This window comes from Callithrix jacchus, chromosome 12, assembly GCF_049354715.1.
Source record: "Callithrix jacchus isolate 240 chromosome 12, calJac240_pri, whole genome shotgun sequence".
Taxonomy (NCBI): Eukaryota; Metazoa; Chordata; class Mammalia; order Primates; family Cebidae; genus Callithrix; species Callithrix jacchus.
This window is the reverse complement of record NC_133513.1, coordinates 4,061,145-4,077,641: the sequence shown is the minus strand read 5'-3', so window position 1 is coordinate 4,077,641 and position 16,497 is coordinate 4,061,145. Positions and strand designations below refer to the sequence as shown.

The 16,497-nt window shown below is 56.8% G+C and overlaps 1 protein-coding gene across 1 annotated transcript; it reads left to right on the top strand.

Moving 5' to 3' along the window:
- The first annotated feature begins 766 nt into the window (after window positions 1–766).
- LOC144578541 (uncharacterized) lies at window positions 767–16,242 on the top strand. Its single transcript, XM_078344121.1, has 5 exons — window positions 767–931; window positions 1,281–1,335; window positions 1,449–1,598; window positions 7,425–11,366; window positions 14,104–16,242. The coding sequence occupies exons 1-5, from the start codon at window positions 767–769 to the stop codon at window positions 14,121–14,123; spliced, it is 4,332 nt and encodes a 1,443-aa protein (XP_078200247.1). The 3' UTR covers window positions 14,124–16,242.
- Window positions 16,243–16,497: the final 255 nt, after the last annotated feature.

The window sequence follows — 16,497 nt, the reverse complement described above, 5'->3', positions numbered from 1 at the left end:
CTCCTGTCCTGAGTTTGCAGCGTGGGGTGGCCGGGGCTGCAGGAGCAGCCCGTCCTGGGAATCCCGAGAGTTGGGACAGCATACTGCCTCGTGTCATCCCAAGACTCCTGTCTATAGCCTGAGCCGGTGTCCTAGCTATGGCCCTGGCTGGGCCCTGATGGGACACCTTTGCAGCCTGCGCTAGTGGTCTGAGCTCGAGCTCAGGGAGAGGTGGCTGCATCTTCCTGCTGGAGGCAGCCAGGTCCCGAGCCCTCCAGCAGGGCTCCTGCTTCTGCGTGAGAAAGCACGCACTGCTTTCTGTGGAAGCAGCCACCTAGGAGGTGCTCTTGGCCTGTGACCCTAGGAGAGCTGGATGGGTGGCCACATGTCATGCCCAGATGTGAGGCTCTGGCTCTGCCTGGGGGGCAGAGGGTATACGTGGGAAGGACAGGAAGAGGCAGCCCCTTCAGCTGCCACAATGGGCGGGTGGGGCAGGGGTGCAGGATGGAGGGACTCCAACTTCGTGAGAGGCGCACTGGGCCCCACCGGCTGTTCTGGATCAGGAGACAAGTGATCTGTGACAAGTGTGCTGCTACTGATGTCACCTGCTGCTCATCTTGGGCAGCTTGGGACCACGAGGTGCCTTGGCTGTGGCCGTTTGTCCCCATCCCTGGCTGTGGCTGGGGCTTGGTTAATCCAGCTGCCACGTGGGCCCCACCATGCTGGAGTCAGAATTCTGGACATTTTGCCATCGCACAGGAATTGCACGCGTCCATTCTTTATAAAGATGGTGTTCCAGATGGCACCAGAGGCCCCTGTGCGCTGCAGGGACCCCCTCAGAGCAGAGGGCAAAGAAGCTGCGTCTTCTCACCCCACTGCACTCCCAGGCAGCCATGTGGCCCCCATCCTGCTGCTCACCTTCCTCCTAGAGGCCCCTGTGACCAAAGAGAAAGTAAGTGTGGGGCCCAGCATGGTGGCTCACGCCTGTAATCCCAACACTTTCGGAAGCCAAGGTGGACAGATCACCTGGGGTCAGGAGTCCAGACCAGCCTGACCAACATCGTAAATACCCTGTCTCTACTAAAAATAGAAAGTTAGCTGGGCCGGGTGGCGCATGCCTGTAGTCCCAGCTACTCAGAAGGCTGAGGCAGGAGAATTGCTTGAACCAGGGAGGCAGAGGTTGCAGTGAGCCAGGATCACGCCACTGCTCTCCAGCCTGGGTGACAGAAAGAGACTGTCAAAAAAGTGTGGAACGGAAAGAAAAACAGCACCCCCGTTCCCACCCCGCCTGGCACAACTAGGCAGCCCCGGAGACCCTCGAGTTTCCCGTCCTCCCTGTCACCATGCAGCCCTGCTGTGAGCGCCCTTCTAGGACTGTTTTGTGGGTCTGGCCTGGGGCAGCTGCGGTGCATGGTGGAGCCAGGCAGTCCTGGGTGGTTGCAGACGCCTTCCGAGCTTTGCTCCTGCAGGTGGGGATGTTTTGGGGACAGTTTTCTTGAGGGTTAATGACCAGAAGTGGAGCGTCTGGGCCACAGAGGTGCGGCTTAAACCCTGGAGAACACCTGGGCTGTTGTGTGGGATCCACGGAGCCAGTTCCGTTCTTCAGTGTGATGAACGCGGTATGTCGCTCCACACCCTTGCCTGCTCCTGGCGTGGGATGTGTTAGCTTTTCTCGACCTGGGGGATGTAAAATGGCCTCTTGCAGAGGCCTTGGTGACGCATGTGTCCTCGGGTACAGGGGTGGGTAGATGCCTTCCCCATGCTTGCCAGCCACAGCGTATCCTGCTGTGTGACCTCTGTGAAGACTTTTCCCAGCTTTCTCTGGTGTGTGTTACTGCGGAGTAAGCTTCCTTACACGTGATGGTCCGTGTCCTGGGTTCGCCGGGCACGCCGGTTCACAGTTCTGATTTGTTGCTGGCAACTCACTGTCTTGTTGAGTAGAGCAGTGGTTCCCAACCTTTTTGTCAACAGAGACTGGTTTCCTGGAGACAGCTTTTCCACATCTGTGGTGGGAGGGGCATGGTGTAGGGATGAAAGTTTCCACCTCTGCTCATCAGGCATTAGATTCTTAGAAGGAACGTGCAGTTAGCTTCCTGGTGTGCACAGTTCAGAACAGCTTGTGCTGTGAGAATCGAATGCTGCAGACCTGACAGGAGGCAGACCCCAGGCGGAATGCTGGTGGCCTGCTGCTCGGAGGATGTGGGACCCTTGGAGTAGAACTTTTTTTTATTATTATATTTTTTGAGACGGAGTTTCGCTCTTGTTACCCAGGCTGGAGTGCAATGGCGTGATCTCGGCTCACCGCAACCTCCGCCTCCTGGGTTCAGGCAATTCTCCTGCCTCAGCCTCCCGAGTAGCTGGGACTATAGGCACGCGCCACCATGCCCAGCTAATTTTTGTATTTTTAGTAGAGACGGGGTTTCACTATTTTGAGCAGGATGGTCTCGATCTCTTGACCTTGTGATCCACCCGCCTCAGCCTCCCAAAGTGCTGGGATGACAGGCTTGACCCACTGCGCCCGGCCTGAACTTATTATTTTTTGAGGCAGAGCTTGGCTTCGTTGCCCAGGCTGGGGTATCGTGGTGTGATCAGAGCTCACTGCTGCTTCCCCATCCCAGGCTCAAGAGATCATCCACGTTAGCCTCCTGGGTAGCTGGGGTTACAGGTGTGAGCCACCATGCCCAGCTAATTTTTGTATTTTTAGGAGAGAAGGCCACCATGTTGGCCAAACTCCTTGAACTCCTGACTTTACGTGACCCATCGGCCTTGGCCTCCCAAAGTGCTGGGATGACAGGTGTGAGCCACTGCACCTGGCCAGAAATTCTTTTTGAGATGGAATCTTGGCTTACTATAATCTCCGCCTCCTGGGTTCAACCATTTCTCCTGCCTCAGCCTCCCAAATAGCTGGGACTGCAGGCGTGTGCACCACCACACCCAGCTAATTTTTTGTCTTAGTAGAGACGGGGTTTCACCATGTTGGCCAGGATGGCCTCGGTCTCCTGACCTTGTGATCCGCCCGCCTCGGCTCCCAAAGTGCTGGGATGACAGGCGTGAGCCACCGTGCCTGGCTGGGGATTCTCAGTATAGTTAGATGCATCCTTTCCTGCACGGTAAATGCTTATGTATCCTGTGTGATGCTCCCACCCTGCCACACTGCGCTGATGAAAATCCATGGGCTAGGTTTTGCTTTTCACACTTAGGTTATGATCCACGTGTAGCTTCTTTTTGAGACCTGGCACTTGTGTCCTTTCCTGCCATCTGGATGGACACTCGGGCATCCCTGTCCCTCAGTTACACAGCCAGCGTCTGTGCCTGCACCTGTGGCAGGCGTCCCTGTCCCTCAGTTACACAGCCAGCGTCTGTGCCTTTACCTGTGGCAGGCGTCCCTGTCCCTCAGTTACACAGCCAGAGTCTGTGCCTTTACCTGTGGCAGGCGTCCCTGTCCCTCAGTTACACAGCCAGAGTCTGTGCCTTTACCTGTGGCAGGCGTCCCTGTCCCTCAGTTACACAGCCAGCGTCTGTGCCTTTACCTGTGGCAGGCGTCCATGTCCCTCAGTTACACAGCCAGAGTCTGTGCCTTTACCTGTGGCAGGCGTCCCTGTCCCTCAGTTACACAGCCAGAGTCTGTGCCTTTACCTGTGGCAGGCGTCCCTGTCCCTCAGTTACACAGCCAGCGTCTGTGCCTGCACCCCGTGTCAGGCGTCCCTGTCCCTCAGTTACACAGCCAGCGTCTGTGCCTTTACCTGTGGCAGGCGTCCCTGTCCCTCAGTTACACAGCCAGCGTCTGTGCCTTTACCTGTGGCAGGCGTCCCTGTCCCTCAGTTACACAGCCAGCGTCTGTGCCTTTACCTGTGGCAGGCGTCCCTGTCCCTCAGTTACACAGCCAGAGTCTGTGCCTTTACCTGTGGCAGGCGTCCCTGTCCCTCAGTTACACAGCCAGAGTCTGTGCCTGCACCCCGTGGCAGGCGTCCCTGTCCCTCAGTTACACAGCCAGCGTCTGTGCCTGCACCCTGTGGCAGGCGTCCCTGTCCCTCAGTTACACAGCCAGCATCTGTGCCTGCACCCCGTGTCAGGCGTCCCTGTCCCTCAGTTACACAGCCAGAGTCTGTGCCTTTACCTGTGGCAGGCGTCCCTGTCCCTCAGTTACACAGCCAGAGTCTGTGCCTTTACCTGTGGCAGGCGTCCCTGTCCCTCAGTTACACAGCCAGAGTCTGTGCCTTTACCTGTGGCAGGCGTCCCTGTCCCTCAGTTACACAGCCAGAGTCTGTGCCTTTACCTGTGGCAGGCGTCCCTGTCCCTCAGTTACACAGCCAGAGTCTGTGCCTTTACCTGTGGCAGGCGTCCCTGTCCCTCAGTTACACAGCCAGAGTCTGTGCCTTTACCTGTGGCAGGCGTCCCTGTCCCTCAGTTACACAGCCAGAGTCTGTGCCTTTACCTGTGGCAGGCGTCCCTGTCCCTCAGTTACACAGCCAGCGTCTGTGCCTTTACCTGTGGCAGGCGTCCCTGTCCCTCAGTTACACAGCCAGAGTCTGTGCCTGCACCCCGTGTCAGGCGTCCCTGTCCCTCAGTTACACAGCCAGAGTCTGTGCCTTTACCTGTGGCAGGCGTCCCTGTCCCTCAGTTACACAGCCAGAGTCTGTGCCTTTACCTGTGGCAGGCGTCCCTGTCCCTCAGTTACACAGCCAGAGTCTGTGCCTTTACCTGTGGCAGGCGTCCCTGTCCCTCAGTTACACAGCCAGCGTCTGTGCCTGCACCCCGTGTCAGGCGTCCCTGTCCCTCAGTTACACAGCCAGAGTCTGTGCCTTTACCTGTGGCAGGCGTCCCTGTCCCTCAGTTACACAGCCAGAGTCTGTGCCTTTACCTGTGGCAGGCGTCCCTGTCCCTCAGTTACACAGCCAGCGTCTGTGCCTGCACCCCGTGTCAGGCGTCCCTGTCCCTCAGTTACACAGCCAGAGTCTGTGCCTTTACCTGTGGCAGGCGTCCCTGTCCCTCAGTTACACAGCCAGAGTCTGTGCCTTTACCTGTGGCAGGCGTCCCTGTCCCTCAGTTACACAGCCAGAGTCTGTGCCTTTACCTGTGGCAGGCGTCCCTGTCCCTCAGTTACACAGCCAGCATCTGTGCCTGCACCCCGTGTCAGGCGTCCCTGTCCCTCAGTTACACAGCCAGCGTCTGTGCCTTTACCTGTGGCAGGCGTCCCTGTCCCTCAGTTACACAGCCAGCGTCTGTGCCTGCACCCCGTGGCAGGCGTCCATGTCCCTCAGTTACACAGCCAGAGTCTGTGCCTTTACCTGTGGCAGGCGTCCCTGTCCCTCAGTTACACAGCCAGCGTCTGTGCCTGCACCCCGTGTCAGGCGTCCCTGTCCCTCAGTTACACAGCCAGCGTCTGTGCCTGCACCCCGTGGCAGGCGTCCATGTCCCTCAGTTACACAGCCAGAGTCTGTGCCTTTACCTGTGGCAGGCGTCCCTGTCCCTCAGTTACACAGCCAGCGTCTGTGCCTGCACCCCGTGGCAGGCGTCCCTGTCCCTCAGTTACACAGCCAGCGTCTGTGCCTGCACCCTGTGGCAGGCGTCCCTGTCCCTCAGTTACACAGCCAGAGTCTGTGCCTTTACCTGTGGCAGGCGTCCCTGTCCCTCAGTTACACAGCCAGCGTCTGTGCCTTTACCTGTGGCAGGCGTCCCTGTCCCTCAGTTACACAGCCAGCGTCTGTGCCTTTACCTGTGGCAGGCGTCCCTGTCCCTCAGTTACACAGCCAGAGTCTGTGCCTTTACCTGTGGCAGGCGTCCCTGTCCCTCAGTTACACAGCCAGAGTCTGTGCCTTTACCTGTGGCAGGCGTCCCTGTCCCTCAGTTACACAGCCAGAGTCTGTGCCTGCACCCCGTGGCAGGCGTCCCTGTCCCTCAGTTACACAGCCAGAGTCTGTGCCTTTACCTGTGGCAGGCGTCCCTGTCCCTCAGTTACACAGCCAGAGTCTGTGCCTTTACCTGTGGCAGGCGTCCCTGTCCCTCAGTTACACAGCCAGAGTCTGTGCCTTTACCTGTGGCAGGCGTCCCTGTCCCTCAGTTACACAGCCAGAGTCTGTGCCTTTACCTGTGGCAGGCGTCCCTGTCCCTCAGTTACACAGCCAGAGTCTGTGCCTTTACCTGTGGCAGGCGTCCCTGTCCCTCAGTTACACAGCCAGAGTCTGTGCCTTTACCTGTGGCAGGCGTCCCTGTCCCTCAGTTACACAGCCAGAGTCTGTGCCTTTACCTGTGGCAGGCGTCCCTGTCCCTCAGTTACACAGCCAGAGTCTGTGCCTGCACCCCGTGGCAGGCGTCCCTGTCCCTCAGTTACACAGCCAGAGTCTGTGCCTTTACCTGTGGCAGGCGTCCCTGTCCCTCAGTTACACAGCCAGAGTCTGTGCCTTTACCTGTGGCAGGCGTCCCTGTCCCTCAGTTACACAGCCAGAGTCTGTGCCTTTACCTGTGGCAGGCGTCCCTGTCCCTCAGTTACACAGCCAGAGTCTGTGCCTGCACCCCGTGGCAGGCGTCCCTGTCCCTCAGTTACACAGCCAGAGTCTGTGCCTTTACCTGTGGCAGGCGTCCCTGTCCCTCAGTTACACAGCCAGCGTCTGTGCCTTTACCTGTGGCAGGCGTCCCTGTCCCTCAGTTACACAGCCAGAGTCTGTGCCTTTACCTGTGGCAGGCGTCCCTGTCCCTCAGTTACACAGCCAGAGTCTGTGCCTTTACCTGTGGCAGGCGTCCCTGTCCCTCAGTTACACAGCCAGCGTCTGTGCCTGCACCCCGTGTCAGGCGTCCCTGTCCCTCAGTTACACAGCCAGCGTCTGTGCCTTTACCTGTGGCAGGCGTCCCTGTCCCTCAGTTACACAGCCAGCGTCTGTGCCTTTACCTGTGGCAGGCGTCCCTGTCCCTCAGTTACACAGCCAGCGTCTGTGCCTTTACCTGTGGCAGGCGTCCCTGTCCCTCAGTTACACAGCCAGAGTCTGTGCCTTTACCTGTGGCAGGCGTCCCTGTCCCTCAGTTACACAGCCAGAGTCTGTGCCTGCACCCCGTGGCAGGCGTCCCTGTCCCTCAGTTACACAGCCAGCGTCTGTGCCTGCACCCTGTGGCAGGCGTCCCTGTCCCTCAGTTACACAGCCAGCATCTGTGCCTGCACCCCGTGTCAGGCGTCCCTGTCCCTCAGTTACACAGCCAGAGTCTGTGCCTTTACCTGTGGCAGGCGTCCCTGTCCCTCAGTTACACAGCCAGAGTCTGTGCCTTTACCTGTGGCAGGCGTCCCTGTCCCTCAGTTACACAGCCAGAGTCTGTGCCTTTACCTGTGGCAGGCGTCCCTGTCCCTCAGTTACACAGCCAGAGTCTGTGCCTTTACCTGTGGCAGGCGTCCCTGTCCCTCAGTTACACAGCCAGAGTCTGTGCCTTTACCTGTGGCAGGCGTCCCTGTCCCTCAGTTACACAGCCAGAGTCTGTGCCTTTACCTGTGGCAGGCGTCCCTGTCCCTCAGTTACACAGCCAGAGTCTGTGCCTTTACCTGTGGCAGGCGTCCCTGTCCCTCAGTTACACAGCCAGCGTCTGTGCCTTTACCTGTGGCAGGCGTCCCTGTCCCTCAGTTACACAGCCAGAGTCTGTGCCTGCACCCCGTGTCAGGCGTCCCTGTCCCTCAGTTACACAGCCAGAGTCTGTGCCTTTACCTGTGGCAGGCGTCCCTGTCCCTCAGTTACACAGCCAGAGTCTGTGCCTTTACCTGTGGCAGGCGTCCCTGTCCCTCAGTTACACAGCCAGAGTCTGTGCCTTTACCTGTGGCAGGCGTCCCTGTCCCTCAGTTACACAGCCAGCGTCTGTGCCTGCACCCCGTGTCAGGCGTCCCTGTCCCTCAGTTACACAGCCAGAGTCTGTGCCTTTACCTGTGGCAGGCGTCCCTGTCCCTCAGTTACACAGCCAGAGTCTGTGCCTTTACCTGTGGCAGGCGTCCCTGTCCCTCAGTTACACAGCCAGCGTCTGTGCCTGCACCCCGTGTCAGGCGTCCCTGTCCCTCAGTTACACAGCCAGAGTCTGTGCCTTTACCTGTGGCAGGCGTCCCTGTCCCTCAGTTACACAGCCAGAGTCTGTGCCTTTACCTGTGGCAGGCGTCCCTGTCCCTCAGTTACACAGCCAGAGTCTGTGCCTTTACCTGTGGCAGGCGTCCCTGTCCCTCAGTTACACAGCCAGCATCTGTGCCTGCACCCCGTGTCAGGCGTCCCTGTCCCTCAGTTACACAGCCAGCGTCTGTGCCTTTACCTGTGGCAGGCGTCCCTGTCCCTCAGTTACACAGCCAGCGTCTGTGCCTGCACCCCGTGGCAGGCGTCCCTGTCCCTCAGTTACACAGCCAGAGTCTGTGCCTTTACCTGTGGCAGGCGTCCCTGTCCCTCAGTTACACAGCCAGCGTCTGTGCCTGCACCCCGTGTCAGGCGTCCCTGTCCCTCAGTTACACAGCCAGCGTCTGTGCCTGCACCCCGTGGCAGGCGTCCATGTCCCTCAGTTACACAGCCAGAGTCTGTGCCTTTACCTGTGGCAGGCGTCCCTGTCCCTCAGTTACACAGCCAGCGTCTGTGCCTGCACCCCGTGGCAGGCGTCCCTGTCCCTCAGTTACACAGCCAGCGTCTGTGCCTTTACCTGTGGCAGGCGTCCCTGTCCCTCAGTTACACAGCCAGCGTCTGTGCCTTTACCTGTGGCAGGCGTCCCTGTCCCTCAGTTACACAGCCAGCGTCTGTGCCTTTACCTGTGGCAGGCGTCCCTGTCCCTCAGTTACACAGCCAGAGTCTGTGCCTTTACCTGTGGCAGGCGTCCCTGTCCCTCAGTTACACAGCCAGAGTCTGTGCCTTTACCTGTGGCAGGCGTCCCTGTCCCTCAGTTACACAGCCAGAGTCTGTGCCTGCACCCCGTGGCAGGCGTCCCTGTCCCTCAGTTACACAGCCAGAGTCTGTGCCTTTACCTGTGGCAGGCGTCCCTGTCCCTCAGTTACACAGCCAGAGTCTGTGCCTTTACCTGTGGCAGGCGTCCCTGTCCCTCAGTTACACAGCCAGAGTCTGTGCCTTTACCTGTGGCAGGCGTCCCTGTCCCTCAGTTACACAGCCAGAGTCTGTGCCTTTACCTGTGGCAGGCGTCCCTGTCCCTCAGTTACACAGCCAGAGTCTGTGCCTTTACCTGTGGCAGGCGTCCCTGTCCCTCAGTTACACAGCCAGAGTCTGTGCCTTTACCTGTGGCAGGCGTCCCTGTCCCTCAGTTACACAGCCAGAGTCTGTGCCTGCACCCCGTGGCAGGCGTCCCTGTCCCTCAGTTACACAGCCAGAGTCTGTGCCTTTACCTGTGGCAGGCGTCCCTGTCCCTCAGTTACACAGCCAGAGTCTGTGCCTGCACCCCGTGGCAGGCGTCCCTGTCCCTCAGTTACACAGCCAGAGTCTGTGCCTTTACCTGTGGCAGGCGTCCCTGTCCCTCAGTTACACAGCCAGCGTCTGTGCCTTTACCTGTGGCAGGCGTCCCTGTCCCTCAGTTACACAGCCAGAGTCTGTGCCTTTACCTGTGGCAGGCGTCCCTGTCCCTCAGTTACACAGCCAGAGTCTGTGCCTTTACCTGTGGCAGGCGTCCCTGTCCCTCAGTTACACAGCCAGAGTCTGTGCCTTTACCTGTGGCAGGCGTCCCTGTCCCTCAGTTACACAGCCAGAGTCTGTGCCTGCACCCCGTGGCAGGCGTCCCTGTCCCTCAGTTACACAGCCAGAGTCTGTGCCTTTACCTGTGGCAGGCGTCCCTGTCCCTCAGTTACACAGCCAGCGTCTGTGCCTTTACCTGTGGCAGGCGTCCCTGTCCCTCAGTTACACAGCCAGAGTCTGTGCCTTTACCTGTGGCAGGCGTCCCTGTCCCTCAGTTACACAGCCAGAGTCTGTGCCTTTACCTGTGGCAGGCGTCCCTGTCCCTCAGTTACACAGCCAGAGTCTGTGCCTTTACCTGTGGCAGGCGTCCCTGTCCCTCAGTTACACAGCCAGCGTCTGTGCCTGCACCCCGTGTCAGGCGTCCCTGTCCCTCAGTTACACAGCCAGCGTCTGTGCCTTTACCTGTGGCAGGCGTCCCTGTCCCTCAGTTACACAGCCAGCGTCTGTGCCTTTACCTGTGGCAGGCGTCCCTGTCCCTCAGTTACACAGCCAGCGTCTGTGCCTTTACCTGTGGCAGGCGTCCCTGTCCCTCAGTTACACAGCCAGAGTCTGTGCCTTTACCTGTGGCAGGCGTCCCTGTCCCTCAGTTACACAGCCAGAGTCTGTGCCTTTACCTGTGGCAGGCGTCCCTGTCCCTCAGTTACACAGCCAGAGTCTGTGCCTGCACCCCGTGGCAGGCGTCCCTGTCCCTCAGTTACACAGCCAGCGTCTGTGCCTGCACCCTGTGGCAGGCGTCCCTGTCCCTCAGTTACACAGCCAGCATCTGTGCCTGCACCCCGTGTCAGGCGTCCCTGTCCCTCAGTTACACAGCCAGAGTCTGTGCCTTTACCTGTGGCAGGCGTCCCTGTCCCTCAGTTACACAGCCAGAGTCTGTGCCTTTACCTGTGGCAGGCGTCCCTGTCCCTCAGTTACACAGCCAGAGTCTGTGCCTTTACCTGTGGCAGGCGTCCCTGTCCCTCAGTTACACAGCCAGCGTCTGTGCCTTTAGCTGTGGCAGGCGTCCCTGTCCCTCAGTTACACAGCCAGAGTCTGTGCCTTTACCTGTGGCAGGCGTCCCTGTCCCTCAGTTACACAGCCAGAGTCTGTGCCTTTACCTGTGGCAGGCGTCCCTGTCCCTCAGTTACACAGGCAGAGTCTGTGCCTTTACCTGTGGCAGGCGTCCCTGTCCCTCAGTTACACAGCCAGCGTCTGTGCCTTTACCTGTGGCAGGCGTCCCTGTCCCTCAGTTACACAGCCAGAGTCTGTGCCTGCACCCCGTGTCAGGCGTCCCTGTCCCTCAGTTACACAGCCAGAGTCTGTGCCTTTACCTGTGGCAGGCGTCCCTGTCCCTCAGTTACACAGCCAGAGTCTGTGCCTTTACCTGTGGCAGGCGTCCATGTCCCTCAGTTACACAGCCAGCGTCTGTGCCTTTACCTGTGGCAGGCGTCCCTGTCCCTCAGTTACACAGCCAGCGTCTGTGCCTTTACCTGTGGCAGGCGTCCCTGTCCCTCAGTTACACAGCCAGCGTCTGTGCCTTTACCTGTGGCAGGCGTCCATGTCCCACACCATCTGCACCTTCTCTTAGCTCTTCATTGACTGTGTGGCCTCAGCCCACCGGGAGGGCGAGTACTCCAGGCCTTTTGCATGTAAATACTGGGGTGCTGGCTGTGCAGCAGACACCGAGTGTCCCGGGGCCTCGTCTGGTGGAGGAACATGGAACAGGTCAAGGTGAGATCCTGTGGACAAGATAAAGTGGGAAGAGGGCGGGGGAGCAGGAGAACAAGGTGGGCGGTGTGGCCGGAACCCGGTGAGAGGCGCAGGGCAGGCGTGGACCTCAGCGTCCTGGGCCTCCCAGACATGCAGAGCAGCCTCCCCCACAGTCTGACTTCAGAAGTGGAAGCAGGGAAGGGTGGTGGTTTCTAAGGGAGGCGGGAGGCCGCCAGCTGAGCAGGGAGCTGCATTCACTGTCAGCCTGAGCCCACCTTCCTCTCCTGGTTTGGCAGAAATTACCGGAGTGGGAGCTTAGTCTCGCGTGGGTTTTCTGCATCTGTTACCTATTCTCCCTTTAGCTGCTGAGTTGCATGAACAGATTTTTTTTTTTGAGACAGTCTCGGTTCACTGCAGCCTCTGCCTCCTAGATTTAAGCAAGCATGTCTGGCTCACTTTTGTATTTTTGTTAGCGATGGGAATTTTTTTTAAAAAGCCATTGCCATGTTGGCCAGGCTGGTCTTGAACTCCTGACCTCAGGTGATTGACCTGCCTCAGCCTCCCAAGGTGCTGGGATTACAGGTGCGAGCCACCGCAGCTAGCCCATAAACAGATTTCTGATAAGTCATGTCGTGTTCTTGGGTTAAGTCCAGTTCGTAATTTCCGTAGCTAGATTTGATTTGTGAATTCCTTTCCTGTACAATTCCTGTCCAGTTTTGATAATAAGGGTGTGGTGACTCCTGCCTGCAATCCCAGTGCTTTGGGAGGCTGGGATGGGAGGATCCCTTGAGGTCAGGAGTTGGAGGCTGCAAAGAGCTGTGCCTGTCCCACTGCACTCCAGCTTGGGTGACAGAGCAAGGCCTGGCTTCTAAAAAAATAGTGACTGACTTACCTGTAAAGCGTTCTGCAGCTTGTGTCTGAAGGATTTTTTTTTTTTTTTTTTTTGAGACGGAGTCTGCTCTGTCACCCAGGCTGGAGTGCAATGGCACTATCTGGGCTCACTGTCCCCGCTGCCTCCAGGGTTCAAGCAATTCTCCTGCTGAGTAGCTGGAATTACAGGCATGCACCACCACACCCGGATAATTTTTCTATTTTTAGTGGAGACAGGGTTTCACCATGTTGGTCACGCTGGTCTCCAACTCCTGACCTTGTGATCTCCCCACCTTGGCCTCCTAAAGTACTGGGATTATAGGCGTGAGTCACCATGCCTGGCCTTAAGGATATTTTTAAAACTGGTGATTTTGTAATTAAGATAGAAGTCTGACTTCTAATGAAATGAGCTCAGATCGTGCCACTGCATTCCAGCCTGGGTGTCGCATGTCTGATCCCAGCATCCTCGCTGGGTCTCTGTACTCTTGCTGTCTCACCCACGTGTAATCTTCCTCATCCTTCCCCTTAAGAGCTAAGAGCACATCAGGCTTCCTGGCCCTTCCAATCTCTGCCTCGTGTCCAGGTGTCTGCGGGGAATTGAGGTCTCAGCACCAAACCTCGCCTGCACCTGTGCCCCATTTGCATGACTGAGTCCCAGTTGCTGCCTGCAGCCTGTCCTGTCTCACGCTCAGGATTTCTATGCTTAAAGCCTGCACCCTTGCTCTCTTCCTGTTCTCTGGCTTTGTGTAGTCTGGTGGAGGCTCCGTCTCTCCCCAGCCACCTCTGTGCTTGCTCTGGGCCCTCATCCCCTCTGTTCCCTCCCATGGGCCGGCAGGTGGACTCCAGGGCCCCTCGTGGGGCTGATGCCTCAGGCGCTTGCTGTTCTCCACTGGCTGCCTCCCCTGACCTGTGCGAGTCCCTGGGTGGTGCATTTCTCTCCAGTTGTAAAATGGATTAGGAGTCCAGTGCTATTTTCCGCTCATCTGAAATGTAAAAACTATATGATGATGATGATTTTTGTAGAGATGGAGTCTTACTGTCTGGCCCAGGCTGGTCATCCAACCGGCCTCAAGAGATCTTCCTGCCTCAGCCTCCCCAAGGGCTGGGATTACAGGTGTGAGCCTCTGTGTTTGGCGAGTTATTTTTACTTGAGGTTAAATTCACACAACATACAATTAACCATTTAAATTGCACAGTTAGGACAGATGTGGTGGCTCATGCCTGTAAAGCCAGCATTTTGGGAGGCTGAGGCAGGGGGTTCACTTGAGCTCAGGAGTTCAAGACCTTCCTGGGCAACATTGCAAGACCCAGTTGCTACAAAAAATTTATTTTGACGGATCACCTGAGGTTGGGAGTTTGGAGACCAGCCTGACCAACATGGAAAAAACCCATCTCTACTAAAACTAGAAAATTAGAGGGGCGTGATGGCGCATGCCTATCATCCCAGCTACTCGGAAGGCTGAGGCAGGAGAATTGCTTGAGCCCCAGAGGCAGAGGTTGCGGTGAGCCAAGATCACACCACTGCACTCTGGCCTGGACAACGAGAGCAAAACTCCATCTCAACACACATATTTTTTTATAAAGAGAAATAAGGCCAGGCGAGGTGACTCATGCCTGTAATCCCAGGACTTTGGGAGGCTGAGGTGGGCAGACCACGAGGTCAAGACCATCCTGGCCACCCCATCTCTACTAAGAATACAAAAATTAGCCAGGTGTAGTGGTACGCACCTATAGTCCCATCTACCCGGGAGGCGGAGGTTGCAGTGAACTGAGATTGCGCCACTGCGCTCTGTTTTGGGCGACAGGGAGGCCCTGTCTCAAAGATACTAGTTGATTTCACCCTTGATGGCATTCAGTCTGCTCCTAACACTGTGCCTACCTCTCCAAGGTGCTGAAACATCTGATTAATTCACTGATCGATTGCCCTGTCACTGCAGCTGTGAGGGCAAGGGACTCTGCGTGGGGCTCATACCCACTCTGCCACCTGGTCCTACAGACAGGCTCTTCTGAGTGGAGCAGCAGAGTGGTCCTAAGGACCCAGGAGCAAGCCTGGTCTGACGTTTGTGGATTGAAGAGGAAGGCTGGCACCTCCCAACCACACACACGCCTCTTCTCCCAGAGGGGTCACTGGTCTGTTCTCAGCGCCACAGACCCATCTGGGATGCCCCTGAAGCCAGGGGTCTGGGAGGACAGACGACACCACAGATTCCTTCTCCCACTACCTCCACCCCAGCTCAGAGTTTGTCAGCAGATATTCTTGGGCCAGAACCAAATATCTCCATTCAGTAACATCATGCTCATTTGTCAACCAGTAGATAATTTTAGCCTTGGGTGGGTGCATCAGATGCCTGACATCTGATTTTTAAAAATATTTTTATTTTCTTGAGACAGGGTCTCACTCTCTTGCCCAGGCTGAAGTTCTGTGGCATGATCTCGGCTCCCTGTAGCCTCAGCCTCCTGAGTAGCTGGGATTACAGGAGCCTACCACCACGCCCAGCTAATTTTTGTATTTTTAGTAGAGATGTGGTTTCACCATGTTGGTCAGACTGGTCTCAAACTCCTGACTTCAGGTGATCCACCTGCCTTGACCTCCCTAAGTGCTGGGATGATCGGAGTGAGCCACCACACCTGGCACTGACCTCTGATCTGAATGGCAGGGGTGGTGGGGCAGGCAGAAGCTGTGGGAGTTGACACAATGAAAGCATTGCTTAGAGGGAAACTGACAGCCTCAACCACCTGTGGTCTCAAAAACCGTTGGCTCTGGCTGGCTTGGTGGCTCAGGCCTGTCATCCCAGCAATTTGGGAGGCCTAGGTGGTAAGAGTGCTTGAGGCCAGGAGTTCAAGACCCCCCCGGGCAACACAGTGAGACCCCCCCATCTCTACAGAAAATAAATTTTAACCAGTGGGTGCATGTTATTTCCAGCTACTTGGGAGGCTGAGGTGGGAGAATCACTTGAACCTGGGAGGTGGAGTTCATGCCATTGCACTGCGTCCTGAGTGACAGGGTGAGCCTTCATCTCAAAAGAAAAAAACTAGGTTTCTACCTTAAACTAGAAAGAACAAATGAAACTTAACGGAGGCAGAAGAAGAAAGATTAGGGGGGACATTAGTAAACTAGAAAGCAGAAAAACCAAAGGTAAATTCTCTGAAAAGATGAACAAAATTGGCAAACTCTCAGCTACACTGACTACCAAAAGCATGAAGGAGAGACGTCATTACCCATCCACGCAATCAACAGGACTCTGAACACTAGGGGAAGTGGGCGTCGGCAAATCAGATGAAACCGGCAGACTCCCAGAGGCACACACAGCGCTTGACGTGTAACCAGAAATCACACGAATGACAAGCCCTAAGACTTCCTACAGCAAGCCTGTGTCCACAGCTTCCCAGTGCATTGCCAGTGCGCCACCATTCACAATCTTCCCAGCCTGGAGGAGGAGACAGTCTGCGAGGCTAAGGCAGCATGATCCCCCCAGAACAACATCCGTTATGAACACAGGAGCAGCTCCTGACAGTCTACAAGGCTTCGGGAGCGAAAAGCATCATCACCCTCTGTCCCCCGCGGCCCCCCCCCCCCCAGAACAGTGTCCATCATGAACACAGATTTAAAGATCCTGAACAAAACATTAGCAACCCCAAGTGGGCAACATCATACACCGTGACCAAGCGGGTTTATTACGGCAATGTGGGGTCACTTAAACATCAACGTAATTACCAACACATGGCACCTTAGTAAACAGATGCCTGTAACCCCAGCACTTTGGGAGGCTGACGTGGACAGACTGCTTGAGCCCAGGAGTTCAAGAGCAGCATGGGCAACAGCGAAACCCTGTCTCTACCAAAATAAACCAAAAACAAAAATGAGCCAGGTACATGAGCGCATGCCTGTAGTCTCAGCTCCTCACAAGCCTGAGGCCAGAGGATGTGGGCTTGAGGCCAGGAGACACAGGTTCAGCGAGCCGAGATCATGCCAGTGCACTCCAGCCTGGTTGACACAGCCAGACCCTGTTTCCCAAAAAAAAGAAAACGCCAAAATATCCATCTCAATGATGCAGAAAAGCACAGGACAAAAGTCCCACGCCTGATAAGGAATCTCACAACTCAGGAGCAGAAGGGAGCATCCCCAGCTAGTAAGGGCCATCTGCTTAGGTTTCATTCGCTGCTGGGATAGGCCACCCCCACCTCGGTGATTTAAAACAATGCAAGTTTAGGCTGGGTGCGGTGGCTCATGCCTGTCATCCCAGCACTTTGGGAAGCACCAAGGCAGGTGGACCACTTGAGG

Coding starts and splice junctions, on each gene's coding strand:
- LOC144578541 (XM_078344121.1), top strand. CDS start 767: ATGGTGTTCCAGATGGCACCAGAGGCCCCTGTGCGCTGCAGGGACCCC. Junction 1,336..1,448: donor TGTCACCATGCAGCCCTGCT/GTGAGCGCCCTT, acceptor TTGCTCCTGCAG/GTGGGGATGTTTTGGGGACA. Junction 1,599..7,424: donor TCTTCAGTGTGATGAACGCG/GTATGTCGCTCC, acceptor CCTGTCCCTCAG/TTACACAGCCAGAGTCTGTG.